The sequence below is a fragment of the Nelumbo nucifera genome, chromosome 2, assembly GCF_055504915.1.
Source record: "Nelumbo nucifera cultivar China Antique chromosome 2, China Antique-T2T, whole genome shotgun sequence".
Taxonomy (NCBI): Eukaryota; Viridiplantae; Streptophyta; class Magnoliopsida; order Proteales; family Nelumbonaceae; genus Nelumbo; species Nelumbo nucifera.
The window spans coordinates 99,996,720-100,012,574 of record NC_142650.1 but is presented as its reverse complement, the minus strand read 5'-3'; the positions used below and the strand labels follow the sequence as shown (position 1 = coordinate 100,012,574).

The 15,855-nt window shown below is 36.6% G+C and overlaps 1 protein-coding gene and 1 long non-coding RNA gene across 3 annotated transcripts; one reads left to right on the top strand and one right to left on the bottom strand.

The window, feature by feature from the left end:
* Positions 1-455: 455 nt before the first annotated feature.
* LOC104606310 (P-loop nucleoside triphosphate hydrolases superfamily protein with CH (Calponin Homology) domain-containing protein) lies at positions 456-11,853 on the top strand. The gene is made up of 20 exons (XM_019199260.2): positions 456-837; positions 969-1,126; positions 1,235-1,375; positions 1,458-1,713; positions 1,887-1,978; positions 2,062-2,133; positions 4,552-4,644; positions 5,769-5,843; positions 7,004-7,085; positions 7,485-7,580; positions 7,657-7,830; positions 7,916-8,022; positions 8,129-8,307; positions 8,523-8,687; positions 8,789-9,039; positions 9,138-9,301; positions 10,322-10,579; positions 10,687-11,120; positions 11,208-11,371; positions 11,484-11,853. Exons 1-20 carry the CDS (start codon positions 771-773, stop codon positions 11,558-11,560), a joined length of 3,105 nt encoding a protein of 1,034 aa, XP_019054805.1. The 5' UTR covers positions 456-770; the 3' UTR covers positions 11,561-11,853.
* A 197-nt stretch (positions 11,854-12,050) lies between these two features.
* Positions 12,051-15,380, bottom strand: LOC148802608 (uncharacterized). 2 transcript variants are annotated; one of them, XR_016081810.1, is made up of 2 exons: positions 14,984-15,380; positions 12,051-12,512 (listed from the first exon to the last, which is right to left on the bottom strand). It is a non-coding gene; the product is annotated as an uncharacterized LOC148802608 (long non-coding RNA). The 2 variants fall into 2 exon arrangements; XR_016081809.1 differs by having other exon boundaries at positions 12,051-12,509.
* Positions 15,381-15,855: the final 475 nt, after the last annotated feature.

The following is a 15,855-nucleotide window of genomic DNA, read 5'->3' as shown; positions in this document are numbered from 1 at the left end:
GCAGTAAAAACTACTCGAACGGGCTTTCCCTGACTGGGCGAACGGTATGAGCACGGTCTTATAACTTGTGAGCAGTGAAGCCGACCTCCCGAAGGACGTTCGGTCTTTGGGCGTCTACTGGGTCAGTATTGTAATCCATCAAGAGTCACGGCCCAATTAGAACCTCCTAAAGAAAGAAAAGTCGGAAGCCCAAGCCCAAAAAGAGTCCATCGCGATGTCAGGCCTAGGGATTCACTGCAGGAGAAATCGGGTGCGTCAGCATGTGCACACCGAGATGGAAGGCGGAGATCATCCAACGCAGACACGAAGTCAGGCCTACCAATTTGAATTCAAATATGCCAATAACGTTAGGATTTCAAAGCCTCAGCTTCGCTACCGAACCTAATATCTTCAAAAAACCGAACCAAAATAAAAACTACCTAAATATTAGAATACACGTTCTCCTTCAGGAACCACATCCAAAAGGTGTATACGAGCCAAAGAGCAGGACGAGGCTCGGACCTGACACGCATATTCTGCTTCTTTCTCACAACTTCACAAGGACGTGGACAAACACATCGCGGTTCCAGACTTCTTCGCGAAGAGCGGAGGAAGGAAAGCTGAGTTTTTAGGGGCTTCATTCTGTGAATCTGTAATTGCTTGATTGCTTCCTTTCAGAAGATACGGGGAAAAAGAAGAAGAAGAAATGGTTTCTAGTTATTAGGGTATCTTATTTTTACTCCTCTCTGTGCAAGTAACCACTTTCGTAGGATACTAGAGTCTTTGTTTTCATGGAGGAACCCTCAAGAACAACGCTTCACGACTTCCATTTAGCTTCAAGAAAGGCAGAAGAAGCAGGTTTGTAGGAATGAATCTTTCTCCTTCCTAAACTCCACTTCTTTCTTTATTTAGTTTTCTCTTATGAAATTAGTAGAAATGATTCTGGCTTCCTCTTGCAATCTTGATTTTCTTCATCTCCGTGTTTGCAGCTTTGAGACGATACCATGCTGCAGAATGGCTTGAAAGCTTGGTTGGACCGCTCGGCATACCGAGTCAGCCGTCGGAGCGAGATTTTGTTTCTTGCTTGAGAAACGGTCTTATCCTCTGCAATGCCATTAATAAGATCCAACCCGGAGCAGTGCCGAAGGTATAGCTGACATGATTTTTTTCTATCATTAGGATTCATTTTTTTTTTTTTTTCTTTTGTAAATTCTTTTGGTCTCCCTAATTGTTTTGGAATGGGAAATGTTTCAAGGTAGTAGAGAGTCATTCACAGTCGCCTACCTTGGAAGCTCAGCCATTGCCTGCTTATCAGCACTTTGAAAATGTTAGAAACTTTCTAGTAGCCGTTAATGAGTTGAAGCTCCCTACTTTCGAAGCATCCGATCTTGAAAGGGTAAATGAGGAACCCCATTGTCATCATGTCTGGTCTTTTCACTGCTTTATACCCAATTAACCTGTTTTGTATTTGTTTCCAGGATAATTTGGAGGTTGGATCCGCAGCGAAGGTTGTGGACTGCATTTTAGCGCTTAAGATTTATCAGGAGTGGAAAAATGTCGGAGTGAATGGTTCCTGTAAATATGCAAAATCTCCAATGGTACCTCATTCAGCTAATAGGATGCATAGTCGAGTCTCTGCTGCAATTTCCTCGGAACCTTTCAGGCGTTTGGACTTGTCTGCTGCTCCCTCTGACAAACAGCTAACGATCGATGTGGAAAAAGGGAAACATGAAGGTACGGTTTTTTTTATCACCACTTCTTGTTATGTGTTCTCTTCATTTCTTTTAGAAATGCCCATGGTATACTTTATTATGATGTCCTTTAGATGGAATGTTAAATTATTATATACAGTTTTGTCATTGATACTAAAGAATATTGTCCATTGATCTGTTACCATTTGTCCATAGATTCACTTGTTAGAGCAATTACAGAGTGTCTGTTTGCTACAAAGGAGAATATTGATCAGAGCTTGCTGACTTCCTTTCGTCATGGAAAACTGGTGATAACTCATTGCTATCATCATCAATTAACCGTCATTAAATTAGATAAATTGGAAGTATTGAAAAATTCTTTCTGCTGCAGGATTCTGTCCAGTTTCTCACTAAGATCATGCCAAGTTGTTCTCAGGATAAGCAGCTTTATAATCTCCCTGAGGTGAGTTTCTTATCAGAGGTAAAAATCATTCGATGAGTTAGGATTTGTGCATTTTCAAAAAAAAAAAAGTTAGGATTTGTGTCCATATTATCTTTTAGTATGAATAAAAAGCAGAAAGAAAAGATAATGTTTCCTGTTCATTCATAATTGCATATTTTAAATGGTTAGTTTTTATTGCATATTGATTAGCTCTAATTGCACCTTAAAGAGCCATAAATAATGATGCAAGATTAGTCAATTGAATGGCATTGATCCAGAAACAATGTGTAGAAAACTTATGATGTTTACATTAAGTTAGTGCTGCCACTGTATCAAAATTGTTTTTTCTAGATGGTAAGAAGTAAGAATGAGACACAACCTTAAGCCAACAAACTCAAAACAAACACCCACCTGCAAAACCTTAAAAATTACAATAATAAGTTTTGCAGCACAACTCCTTAGTCCTTAGGCTATCCTTTTAGGGAAAAGGTTTACTTTCTGGGATGTAATACACTTGGTTGACACTTTGGTTGGTATAATATGCAATAAAAATAACTAACTATTCTCTCAGTTCCCTAATCTCACTACTCTTTATTCAATCAAGTAGCAAGCAGCACCAAGTTAAATGGTTGAAACCCTCTGTGAAATCTTATGTCAATATTAAACTTTTTCCCCAAGGCTCAGTTTGGGAAGGGTACACATACTGAGCCTAAAAGTTTAATATTTGGGATAAGGCATGGATGATGATGAAGATGACTCTTCCCAAACTCAGCCTAAAAGTTTAATATTTAGGTAAAAACTACATGAATTACTTTTGTTTAACCCTCTGTGAAATCTTATGTCAATATTAAACTTTTTCCCCAAGGCTCAGTTTGGGAAGGGTACACATACTGAGCCTAAAAGTTTAATATTTGGGATAAGGCATGGATGATGATGAAGATGACTCTTCCCAAACTCAGCCTAAAAGTTTAATATTTAGGTAAAAACTACATGAATTACTTTTGTTTAACCATCTCCAAGGGCAAAAATTATATTCAAGACCTATAATGCAAGAGAAGTTAGGTATTCTTTTTACTGCATAGATCATTTTATATCTTTGCGCTAAAAGTTGGTTTTACTTTTCTACCTTATTTAACCAGTGTGAGAATGCAGTTTGAGTCTGAACTCTGAAGGTGAGAAAAAATGTCAATGGTTAGGACTGTTTCCAGTCTACCCCTCCCAAGACACCGGATAATACACTTTTTGGTAATCAACCTCAGATAGCTGGGACCAACATTAGGTAATGGCCTTTTTTTACTTTATTTAAGCATCAGAAGGCCAATTAATTTCACTAAATTTTTGGTTTCTCTCTGTTCTGTGTTGCTTGGACTCTTCCTAAATGGACAATGTGTCCATGTACACTCCATGGAATCTTGAGGACACTTACGTGCAACATTTCATTTCTATTTCCCATCTTATTTGACATAAATGAATGACTAATGTACAAGATGAATGCCATGTTTCATAACAAACATTGTTTAGTAACTAAGGCAACACTTTTTTCTGGTATATAATTATAATATTAGAATTCAAAAAAATATGAACCATTCTGATAGTATATACTTTTTCATTGATGTGTCTGTGAGCCCATATTTTATCATCCTTCTGAGTCGGACTCTTGGATGTGCTCAGGATTCTGGTTCCAGTGTGTGTCCATGCAGCAATGTTTATGATCCCATTCCTTATCTTCAACTTATTATTTTGATTTCTAAATGCTTATGGGTATTGGTGGAAGATCATGGAAACCCATCAACAGCCAGCATAGTCTACCATCGTCATGGGAATTTGCATTCATAAAGAAATCCTGTTGTCTGCACTACATGTTGTTTGTTAATAAATGAGCCTTATCAATATATGTTATTATATTTTACTAATCGAAAACATGAGGGAAAGGTTTAATTTTCAAATTAATCAATTCAGATTTTGAATTATTATCTTATACATTAGACTCTTGATGTTATGAGGGCCATTTGAATTTTATTTTTCATAAGCAACAATAACGGAGATATATTGATGATATAAGAGCCACTTCCTACTATTCAAAAAGAAGAATAGCAGGACAAAACTGAAGAAGCATGTAGCTGAACCTAATTCCGAAAAGAAGGCTGTGTAGAAACTTTTCTATTTTGGTTAATCTAGCTCCACCATTAAGAAGAAAAGTCTGTTTTAGATATTGCTCTCATAATGAACAAAGTGTATCTTTTTTTTGTATATTCTTCTAGCAAGCATATGTTTATGTTTTTCAAGTTTTTAGTCCCATAATATTCACTGATTATGTACATCAATGCCATCTCAGTTTGTATGGCATTTGGGCTTTCAATTATCCCCTCCCTTGTTTTTGCTTCTATTTTATTTAAAGTTGTTATAAACTCAACCAACACTTGTTTTGTATGGTTATAGTTGAAACAAATCCTTAAGGATCCTTTAGGAGAAGGAAATATATATTCAACACCAACACCTGTAGCCAACTCATCTCCAATTGGAAAGTCTAGGGTATGGTTCTCACTTCCTCTCTCTCCATTTTTTGTAGAAAATAAATGAACCTGCTGAAGTTTTATTCTTTACAATTAATTTTCATGAATTATTTTCATAATTGGATTATTAAATTTCAAAGGTTATGTCTGTATCTAGTCCCAATCCCTCACAAGACCTTAGATAGCTGGGAGCTTGGGACCAACATTTTGTTCTGGCCCTTATTTTAATCATTGGAGTTATTCATTTATTTAGAATTAAAATTTTATTGGGGGAGCTCTAAGCAAGATGACCATGATGGATTCCTTTAGCAAAGAGATATTGTTGAAATGTTAAACAAGACAATATTAAGATGGTTTGGCTTACCAAAGTAAATGGTTTTAAGGTTGGAACTGTATGGAACTTGAACACAATAATCTTATTGTTGGAATTGCATTATACTTTTATTTTGTACATCATGTTCTTTATGGGTGAAATGGTTTTGGATCGTAGTAGTAACTATTTGGTTATTTTTTTCCCCATATCAAATTGATCTACATGTAAATGTGAAAGACTGGTCTGTAAAATTTTTTATGTTATTTTTTAAGACAAATTTAAAATATTTTTTGTTATTTATTTATTTTTACTGGTAAAAGCAAATTTGTTATTCTAAATCTTGAATTGAGGTCCATCTTAGACAGATATTTCAAAGGTTACAATTAATTACTATTTTGATTCTAAAATTGTAACTTGAATTGATTGGCGACCTCTCTGTGTGCTCTTGCTATTGTATTTTGTTCTATTGATAAAATCACTAACATCTCAAGCAGTCCCAAGCTTTATGTGGGATATAATAATTGTGTCCTGTGTAGAATTCTTTGGTTTTACAACTTACAATTATTGTTCCAATCCTATTTCCTCTGGGTGGTTAAGTTTGACTATACATTCATTTTTATCTCCTTCATGAATTTCCTACCTAGATCAATTTGGTCTCATTAGTTGCATTTTGACATTCCAAACAGCCTGCTGCTTTGCACTTGAATGGGCAGGTCATATGAATTTTCTGTCATTGTGTCATAGTGTCATAGTGTTTTTCTTTACATGTTATATCTGATTAGCTATTAATTTATGCTCCTATGAGTTTTTATGCATTGTTTTGATTGCAGTGTTGCAGGTCTTGTTTGACAAAGGGTAACTGCAAGCATTGGCGCCTATTGGAAGTACAAGAAAAAGATCTCCTGGTGAGATTCGCCTTCTTTGATACTAATGGATTTCACTTCATATTGTTATTGAAGGAAGAAAATGGATTTCACTTTATATCGTTATTGAAGGAAGAAAATGGATTTCACTAAATCTTGGGTAAAAATATTCTGATGTAAAGGTTCTTTTGACAAAAATTTGAATTATGATTTGTCATCATGGACATTGGAAACAGAAGTGAAAATATTTTTATATACCACGAAATTTGATTTTTCAAGCTATCCATAAAACAAATTATTAGTTATGGATTTAATAAGTTCTACTTATTATTAATTCTACAAAAACCTTGGTACTAGTTATCTGTATTTATATCAAAACCATTAGTCTTATTTGGTCACAGTAAATGGCAATAAATCTGAACAGTTTCTCTTTTGTCACTACAAAGGGTACAATATAGTGCTTTAAAAGTGCAAGGGGAAATTGTGGCCGAGGTGCAAGGTGTAAGGTGCAAGGCAAGGTGTGTGCCTTTTTGAAGCAAGATGCAAAAATACAAAAACTGCCAAAAAAATTCCAAAAATGCAAAAAAATTAAAATATTAAGTATAACATTAATAAAAAATATAATCTTAAATTTTAAAATAAATGTTTTAAAAAACCTATTATCTAAAATTAAAATACATAAACATAACATGTAAAGCATATTCAAATAAAAATTTAAAAAGAAAATCAAACATGCAAAACATTTTCAAGCATGTAAAACCCACAATCTCTTTTTTTTCCTCAATTCCATTACTTCAAATAGCTAATGTGATGTAAAACATCTTGCTATCCTAATTATACGAGCCGTATTTTTACCCTGCCCCTTGATGCAAGCCCAAACGAGTCCATGTTAGGGTCTTAAATTTTTAATCCCTATACAAAAAAAAAAAACGATTTCATAATTTTAATTGCTTTTAAAGAAAATATTTTATTATGACAAATGAATGAACAACATTAGAAAAAAAAGCACACGATTGGGCTGAAGCACTAGGCACATTGGGCACGTGCCAAGAATAAGAATCAAAATAACAAAGGAAAAAGCTGTTCTCTAGTTCCTTACCACCTTTTGTATATTTTCTTTGTTATTTGAAAGGGAGATGAAACATGCCATCAATGTTTTCTTCTCTTTTATCTACAGGTTTCTGATGCTGTTTATATTTCAGGAACTAAAGGAATTGTTGTCAAGGACAAAGAGAGAGTTTGAGTTGTTGCAGTCTCAATGGCAGGGAGATTTACAGCAACTAGGTATGGTCTTTCATAGGAATGATGGCATCGCGAGTAAATTATTGAGCACTGTATTATGTAAACACGATGGGTGTTATGATTATAAACAAGATAGCACTGGCCTTTAGTCTCAATGCATTAAATTCTATATCTAAGACCAAATTACTGGGTTATAAGTTCTTTTAGTGTGTATTATGAGCATAAAATTTGTTCTCCAAATCTACAGATTAATGATGAAGTTAAAAATCCTTTAACAATTGATTTTAGTTCCCTCAAAGTATAAATTGGGCTCATAGTCAACCTTAGGTGAACAATTATGGTATTACTTTTGGACTGTTTTGGTACACCTAGTCATGATATTAGAAGACTTCAGAAAGTGGTCTTCCTAAAGTGTTGTCCTTTTCTTGCTGATATTTTCAGGAATCCAGGTTCAAGAGCTTTCATCTTCTGCTCTTGGATACCAAAGAGTGGTGAAGGAAAATCGAGATCTCTATAACAAGGTTCAGGATTTGAAAGGTTAGCTTACTTCTTGGCGATTATTCTTGAGAGATCTGGTTATACTTTTTCAAATCTTAATTATATTGTTATTCAGGAAACATTCGAGTGTACTGTAGAGTAAGGCCAACCTTAAGCAATGATACAAAGAATGCTATAGATTTTATTGGGGAAGATGGATCACTAGTGGTTCTAGACCCATCAAAACCACAAAAAGGTGGTCAAAAGGTCTTTTGTTTTAATCGGGTCTTTGGTCCAACTTCTACCCAAGGTAAACCTACATCACATTTTATTACTTTGCATTTTCGAAACAAAATCTGATTTCATTTCTCATATATGATTATTTTCTTTTTCAGAGGAGATTTTTAAGGAAACTAAACCATTAATTAGGTCTGTTTTGGATGGCTACAATGTATGCATTTTTGCCTATGGTCAGACAGGATCTGGTAAAACATATACCATGGTAAGATCCTTAGTCAATTTAATATCAGATGAGTAAAATTGTATGGATCTTTGTTTTGTTCTTTTATTAGCTTATTTGATATATTTTTTTCTCTATGGTGTGTCAGTGTGGTCCATCTGGAGGATCTACTAAAGACAGGGGAGTAAACTATTTGGCTCTCAATGATCTCTTTCAAATATCTTGTAAAAGAAAGGATATTATTAACTATGATGTTCAAGTTCAAATGATTGAGATTTACAATGAGCAAATAAGAGACCTTCTTGCAGAAGAGTCATCAGACACAAAATATCCTTTTCCTGGCTTTGTTGTTTTACTCCTTTTCTTTTTTAACTAAGTATATAATTGAATGAAGTGTGAAAAAGGTTTGTGCATGAGAAGATGTACAAAAAAGCAAAATTGCTGTTGATAGTGCCCCCACTACAAAATCACTTGCTACACTTGTTATTTGCTAGTTTTTGCATTTATATGTATCTTAAAGTTGTCTTCTTAACAACTGACAAGTTAGAGATACGGAGTTGTACAAGCAATGGTGGATTTGGTCTTCCTGATGCTACAATCCATCCCGTGAAGTCCACTATGGATGTCCTTCATTTGATGGAATTTGGTGAGATGAATCGTGTGGTTAGCTCTACCGCTGTCAACAACCGAAGCAGCCGTTCTCACAGGTTTTTTTTCCTTGTTTTCTTTTTTTTTTTGTTCTTTTGAATTTAGGCTAGACCATTTGGATAGTCTGTATTGATATCCTGAATTTGTGGCTTTTTTGTAGTATCTTGTCTGTACATGTGAATGGTAAAGATATATCTGGAAGCATTCTCCGCAGCTGCTTGCATTTGGTGGATCTTGCAGGAAGTGAAAGGGTTGATAAATCAGAGGTCACAGGAGACAGACTCAGGGAGGCACAATATATTAATAAATCACTTTCCTGTTTGGGAGATGTTATTAATGCCTTAGCTCAGAAAAACTCTCACATCCCTTACAGGAACAGCAAACTTACTCAACTGTTGCAAGAATCTTTAGGTTGTAATTTGCAAGCAATTTATTTTCCAAATTCATTTAGATTTTAACTTGGTGGCTGTTCTGAATCAAATTTCCTCTCCTTAAATATATTACTGTAGGAGGGCATTCAAAAACATTGATGTTTGCTCATGTGAGCCCTGAAGAAGCCTCCTATGGGGAAACAATCAGTACATTGAAGTTTGCACAGAGGGTTTCAACTATTGAACTTGGTGCTTCTCGATTGAATAAAGAGAGCAGTGAGGTTAGGGAACTGAGAGAACAGGTAATTAAGTATTTTATGAGGTTAATATCTGATCAGCAACAGTATGAGATTAATACTGGCATGCTTTTGCAGCTTATGAATATTTTTTATAGTTACTCTCCCTCCTGGTGCCCTCTGTCATGAAGTTTTTAATGGCACAGAGAAGGAAAAAAATTGCTAGTACAGAAGCATTTGATATGCATCACATGATTGGTACATCATCTTGTTTAATTTAATGTGACCAAATTGTTGCCTATTGAAAGAAAAATAATTGAATGCTTCCTTACCACTTTTTAAGGGCTATTTAATTAGAATAGTTTCTCTTCCATGCACCCAAGTATCCTTTTGCATTAACATCTGTAACACATCTTCCAATAGTGGTAAGGAAGCAACTTCAATGTTGCTTATAGACCATAGAGGGCTTTCTTAGGCATCATATGTTGTATCTTTCTCATATACAGCAGTGGGTGAAGGCCCAATACTGGATGACTCCAACCTTAAAAGATTATCTAGGCAAAAAGTGTACATTTAATTGGACCCAATAAATGCTGGTTCCAATGCACTGGACATTAGCCATATATATATATTTCCTAATAAACTTCATATCTATATTCTCCATAGTGGTAATTTATTATCAGGATCTTGTAATACAGAAATGGCTATAAATATTATGCATAAAAAATACAAGGAACAGAATAAACTTGCAATTTTGTTTGGAGATCTCATGGGTCAGAAGTAAACTGAATTCCTTTTCCCAACTGTCCAAAAGATTGACACTGATTAAATATTATACAGTCAGTCAGTCACCACATAGATGTCCAAAAGATTGACACTGAATTCCTTCTCGTACAGAAACTTGCAATTTTATTTGGAGACCTCATGTGTCAAAATAGACTCAATTCCTATTCCTAACTGTCCAAAAGATTGACATTGATTAAATGTCCATACAATTGGCCAGTCAGTCGCATGATCTTTTAACCGAGTGTAATGTAATATCCAATAGAAGGAATCTAAAGAGTACTTATGACTAACATTTTGCAGGTTGAGAGACTGAAGAAGGCATTAGCAAGCAAGCAAACACAAACGCCAAAATTAAATATTGGCGTTCGAAGATTGCTCACTGAAAACTCCATTCCAATAAAGACCAATAAGGTAGTGAATACAAATGACAGGAAGGGATCTAAAACTCCTATTGTAAAAACAAAACCCAGAACTCAACACACCCCAATTCGTTCACGAAGATTGAGCTTGGAAGGCCCTATGTACAGGATGGAACAGCTGCAGATTAAAAAATCAGATGTAAGTTAGCTATTACATCTGATTGTTTTTTCTTTTTTCTTTTTTAACTTAAAAGTGTCTAGTCCTTCCCACTCTGAACCAATTAAGGGTTTCTTTGATTGGTACAGGTTTCTTTGATCAGCAAGGAAAGAATAGTACAGCAGCATGTTTCTGTGAATTCATCTCAAAATGACGGGGAAGCTCCCTGCACAGAATCTGATCAATGTCAAGATGCAAAAGAAGTAAAGCTCTGTGGAGGCTTTATAAATGGTAATTCCACAATGGAGGTGGATCACTGGAATGCTCCTCGTAGTCCCATTTCAGCTTATCAAAGCGAAAAAATGGAAACAGAGAGTAGAAAGAGAACCCCACCTCTCCAACTACTGAAGACACCTGAGCCTCAAAATACAAGGCATGGGATTCAGATACGAAGACAGAAGGAACCTGACCTTTCCAACAAGTCTCTGACACCCAGTTCAGCTAGTGATATGGGTAGAAAAGGATCTCAGATAAAGAAGTCATTACAGGCCATTGGGAAACTAATTAATGGCTCTGAGAAAAGGTTGGTAATATTATGACATATTATAAATATAAGCTACAAATAATTCAAGGAAGGTATTCATATCTAATCATATATGCATACTTGCAGGAATAAACAGTACCAAGTGGAAATACTGTCACCCATCCATGCTCCAAATAATGTCAGTGGTGGAAAATCACCAAGAACTGCTAATTCAAGGGCATCAAGGAGACAGTCACTAACTGGTGCTCAGTCTTTAACATCTGATAGATCCCGAAGATCTTCTCTTGGGGGCAAGTTAGCAGACTCTCGTGATTACAAACTAAAGTATATAGTAGCTTAATTAACAAGATGACTCTGAATCTATTTGATCAGTTTCTTATGCTTGTTTTAATTTCTTTGCAGATTCAAATGAAAACCGAAATGCAAGGACACCGCCTCCCGCCCATCCTCCAGTCAACATGAAAAAGCAGTGGGTGTAAATCTCTCATTTCATGCGAGAGAAAAGATGATGGTAATCTGCTGACTTGGAGCATTCTTACATGTTAACACTAATCAACTAACATTGTTGACTTGTTCGGCAACATAGAGTTGCTGATAGATAAGGCTTTGGTCTAACACGTTAACATTCTTTTAGATAGATGAAGGTGTACCTGTTTTTCCTACATGACAGTTCCGAAGTGGCTGTTCTGAAGTCTGAAGAAATATATCATAAATGTACCAATTAGTTCATTATATAATTGATTTTTATGGGTTGGGAGCCCCTTTTTCTTGATCTCTTGATCCACAATTATCATAACTTGAACAATTTATCTCCATTGAATGGACAAGGCAAAAGATTACATTACCTGGCCAAACTAGTTCCATATCTAGCATGAATTGTTTTGACACAGATAAAATTCCCTTAGATTCCACAGACATATTAAATTGTGCTAACAATATCTCAACTATATCAATAGTGACAAATAACAATATTTTTCACTCATCCCTAGATTATAATCTCTCTCAGACTTGAGGAAATATCATAATCATACCACAAGGTCCAGAATAAAATATGTCAACAAAGTTTCACGCCATATATTTTGGCAAAATGTTGAAATAGAAAAAATGGATCCTTAGTTGCAAAATACAGAAGTTAATCCTCCAGGAAGATCACAGGTACATATATAGCGACACTGCTTCTCCCAAACAAGATGTGATACCTACTGGTAGATACCATTATATTCAGCAAAATACTTGTAAGCCCAAGTTTCAACGTAGAGCTAAAGGAAATCTCCATGGTCTTCAAAACGAGTAAAAGAATCAAAACAGAGAACTGAGTACCTTGAAAGATCCTCCGAATTGTCCAGAAACTAAAAATTAACTGCTCAAAACATTCCAAGTAGAGAGATGTGTTGAAGGTCATCGGAATTGAACTGTTCAACGGACTACCTGCTGCAAACAAGAAAAAAAAAGGGGATTATTTCTTACAAAATGTTTGCAACCAAAGTGCCATGTCATTATGTGCTGCTAGAGGTAATTAGGTATTAGAAAAAAAAGGTTTTAATCAATCATTCAGATAAAATTTGATCAACCATGTATATCAACACAATTGATTCCACAAAGGAAGCAAGGTTAGAACTCTACTGTCAAATTTCATTGAGCATACTGGTTGCACTATGACACTGAATACTGCACGAATACCTCAAATATGTACAATTTATAAGCCCTTCACTTAAAAGCAAAAGTATCGAGAATTTAATTTGAAACAAATGGAGTTCAATCAGAATATGCATGGGAAAGAACGGAATTTCCTATTTTACTAAGTCTTCGCATTGTCAACATCTTGTAATCAGATGAATATGAATAATCCAAGCTCTTAATATTGTTTATTAAGATATTAAGAATGAAAAGAATTTGTATATTGTTTCACACAATTAAGTAAGACTTGGTGCATGCTCTGTCTAAAAGAGTCCAAAAAGAGATTGAAGGGTCATTGATCTCTCATAGTGACACTAATTGGGGATTTGAAAGAGTATCGGATGTGAAACCAGTAAATTAAGAATTATATCGGAAACCACTCAGGGCAACTCTGAAATCCTCAAACTCTCAGGACAAGTGAGGTTTTTCAGTTGCATGGGTAGAGACCGGAGCTGTTGGCAGTCTCTAATACGCAAGCACTTCAAAGTAGTGAAATGTGGCAACACCCCTGTCATTCGTCAACTTGGGGCATTTATCAAATTCCAAAGGTTGAAGGTGCGGAAATGGTAATACTGCGGGGAGGGTTACTTGTTGTGGTTGTTGCTCATCATGGGCATCAACATACTTTTTATTGCCTTTATCAAAGCCCAACAATGACCATTCGTCCAAATTGAGCATATTATATAAAGAAAGTTTGGTCGATGAAGCAAATATTGACACTGTTGCCATGATATGATCACCATACAATTTTGCACCTCATTCAACTTGGAATCTTTCTTCCTGGATATCCTTCCACAGTTAAATTCCTTCAGATTTGGGTGTGGTTGTAGACATTATTCTACCACATCCTCTGCCGCCTTCACGATCACCTTTCCTATACCCACCAGCTTTGGATTACTCTCTTCTTCTCCCACCCTAAATGCTCTGTTTCTGAACAAAGACCAGCAGTCATCATCTGATAAACCCCCCAAAAAGAGTATGACACCACCGTGCCCATCGTATCTCCCACTTTGAAACTACGAGTGGTTACTACGATTTTGCTTCCTCTTGCTCCACAAAACAAATATTTTCTCAATCCGTCCCATTTCTCCTGATCCTCATTCCATTACATCGTCTAGAACGAGTAAAAATAGCTTCCCTCGCAACACCTCTTGCAGGCGTTGCTGCAAGACATCCATGTTTGAGGTGTCACATTTACTACCAGATGTAGCAGATTCTATAATAAATCCAATAAGCCTTCTGACTTCAAAATCATTAGAAACACGCACCCACATTCGTAGGTTAAAATATCTTTTTACTCTCTCTTCATTGTATGCCAACTGAGCAATTGTTGTCTTGCCCAGTCCCCCCATTCCAACGATGGGGATGATTGAAATTTCATTCTCATCACCACTGTCAGTCAGGCGAGAGGCGTGGGTACAGCCTTTTGGTACGGCTGTTAGATGGAATGCTTCTCGTGAGGCCCCGGACGAGCTCCTTGGTGATGAGCTCCAAGCTGCCTGGTGGCGAGCTCCTTGGTGATGAGCTCCGAGCTGCCTGGTGGCGAGCTCCTTGGTGATGAGCTCAGGGCTGCCTGGTGGCGAGCTTCTTGGTGATGAGCTCCGGGCTGCTTGGTGGCGAAATCCTTGGTGATGAGCTCCAGGCTACCTGGTGGCGAGCTCCTTGGAGAGCTGCCTAGTTCCTTGGTGGCGAGCTCCTTGGAGAGCTGCCTAACTCATTGGCGAGATCCTTGGAGAGCTGCCTAACTCCTTGGTGGCGAGCTCCTTGGCGAGCTCCTTGGAGAGCTGCCTAGCTCCTTGGTGGTCAGCTCCTTGGCGAGCTCCTTGATGAGCTGGCGAGCTCTTTGGCGAGCTCCTTGGCGAGTTCCTTGATGAGCTGCCGAGCTCCTTGGTAGTGAGCTCCTTGAAGAGTTGCCGATCTCCTTAGTGGCGAGCTGCCTAGTTCCTTGGTGATGAGTTCCGATCTACCTGATTGGCAAGAGGCTGCACTTATTTGGCATGAGGTGCCAGGTGTCATAATTTCACTAGAGGGCCAAATCCGCCCTCATCAGAATCAGTCTCTCTTCTCTCTTTATTTTCATCTCTTATTTGCACTTCAGACTCCCTCATAAGAAATTGAGACCTTTCAGCATTAATCCGGTTTATCTTATCCATAACGCTCTTAGTTTTATGACCTATTCTGCTGCGGAAAATTAGTGATTTAGGAGAAAAATAGACGTTGCATACCTTTTTAATCACGTGGTCATCCCTGTTGGCTTTGCAACGTAGAGCTTCTGTCTGAAACTCGTCCAATACATCTTCTGCATCGTAAGCCGCATCCTTGAGCTTGTGGAGCCAATCTTTCACAGCTCTGTTGTTTACTTGCTGCTCCTCTGCATCTTGAAGGACCGTTCGACTTGCTGATAAGCTACTGCTAAGATTTTCTAGCTCCGATTTGACACCATATATATTAATGCAATCTCTTAGCCGATTAGAGAGCTAAAGCTCTCTACAAGATTATCCACAAAAGCAGAAAAAACTGCCTCTGCAGCCATCTATCCTTTCTTAGAACCTGAACGTCTAAAAGATGAAAATGATGATGGGAATTAAGTTGTGTAGAACGAACGATCTCTCAAATGGCAATATATGGTCACCAGTGTAAAGAGCAACAAAGAATAGAAATCAAGTTATATAGAAAAGAAAAAGTGAAATAAGCGATGGATGAAGCAAGAATCTTTGCTTTTCTTTTTCTTTTTTCCCTCTTGCTTGGATTCCACTCCTTCATGCATGGAGAAACATTGCACCAAATAGTGATGGCTGTTAATGTTAACAAAAGACAAGAAATCTTTTGCCTTCTCATTCTTTTTAGCTTCCTTCTACCCCACAAATAAAACCTTTGCTTCCTTAACTTCCCATTTAATTTCTTCCCTTCTCCTACATCGTCTCTGTTGGATTTTAATCTCATAAGAGATTAAATCTAATGGGTTTGATTGGTCAATTATATGAGAAATTGTACCTACACACTTGATTGAAAAATTAGCTTTTCTCTTACAAAATCCAGTTTTGAACTTATCCCACATTGAAAAATTATAAACTTCGTCTTCAGTATTTTAATAGGA

Bases quoted from the DNA above. Each gene is read 5' to 3' on its own strand.
- LOC104606310 (XM_019199260.2), top strand. From the start codon at position 771: ATGGAGGAACCCTCAAGAACAACGCTTCACGACTTCCATTTAGCTTCA. The intron at 9,040-9,137 runs GTTGTAATTTGC...ATATTACTGTAG, and splicing joins ACTGTTGCAAGAATCTTTAG to GAGGGCATTCAAAAACATTG. The intron at 9,302-10,321 runs GTAATTAAGTAT...AACATTTTGCAG, and splicing joins TTAGGGAACTGAGAGAACAG to GTTGAGAGACTGAAGAAGGC.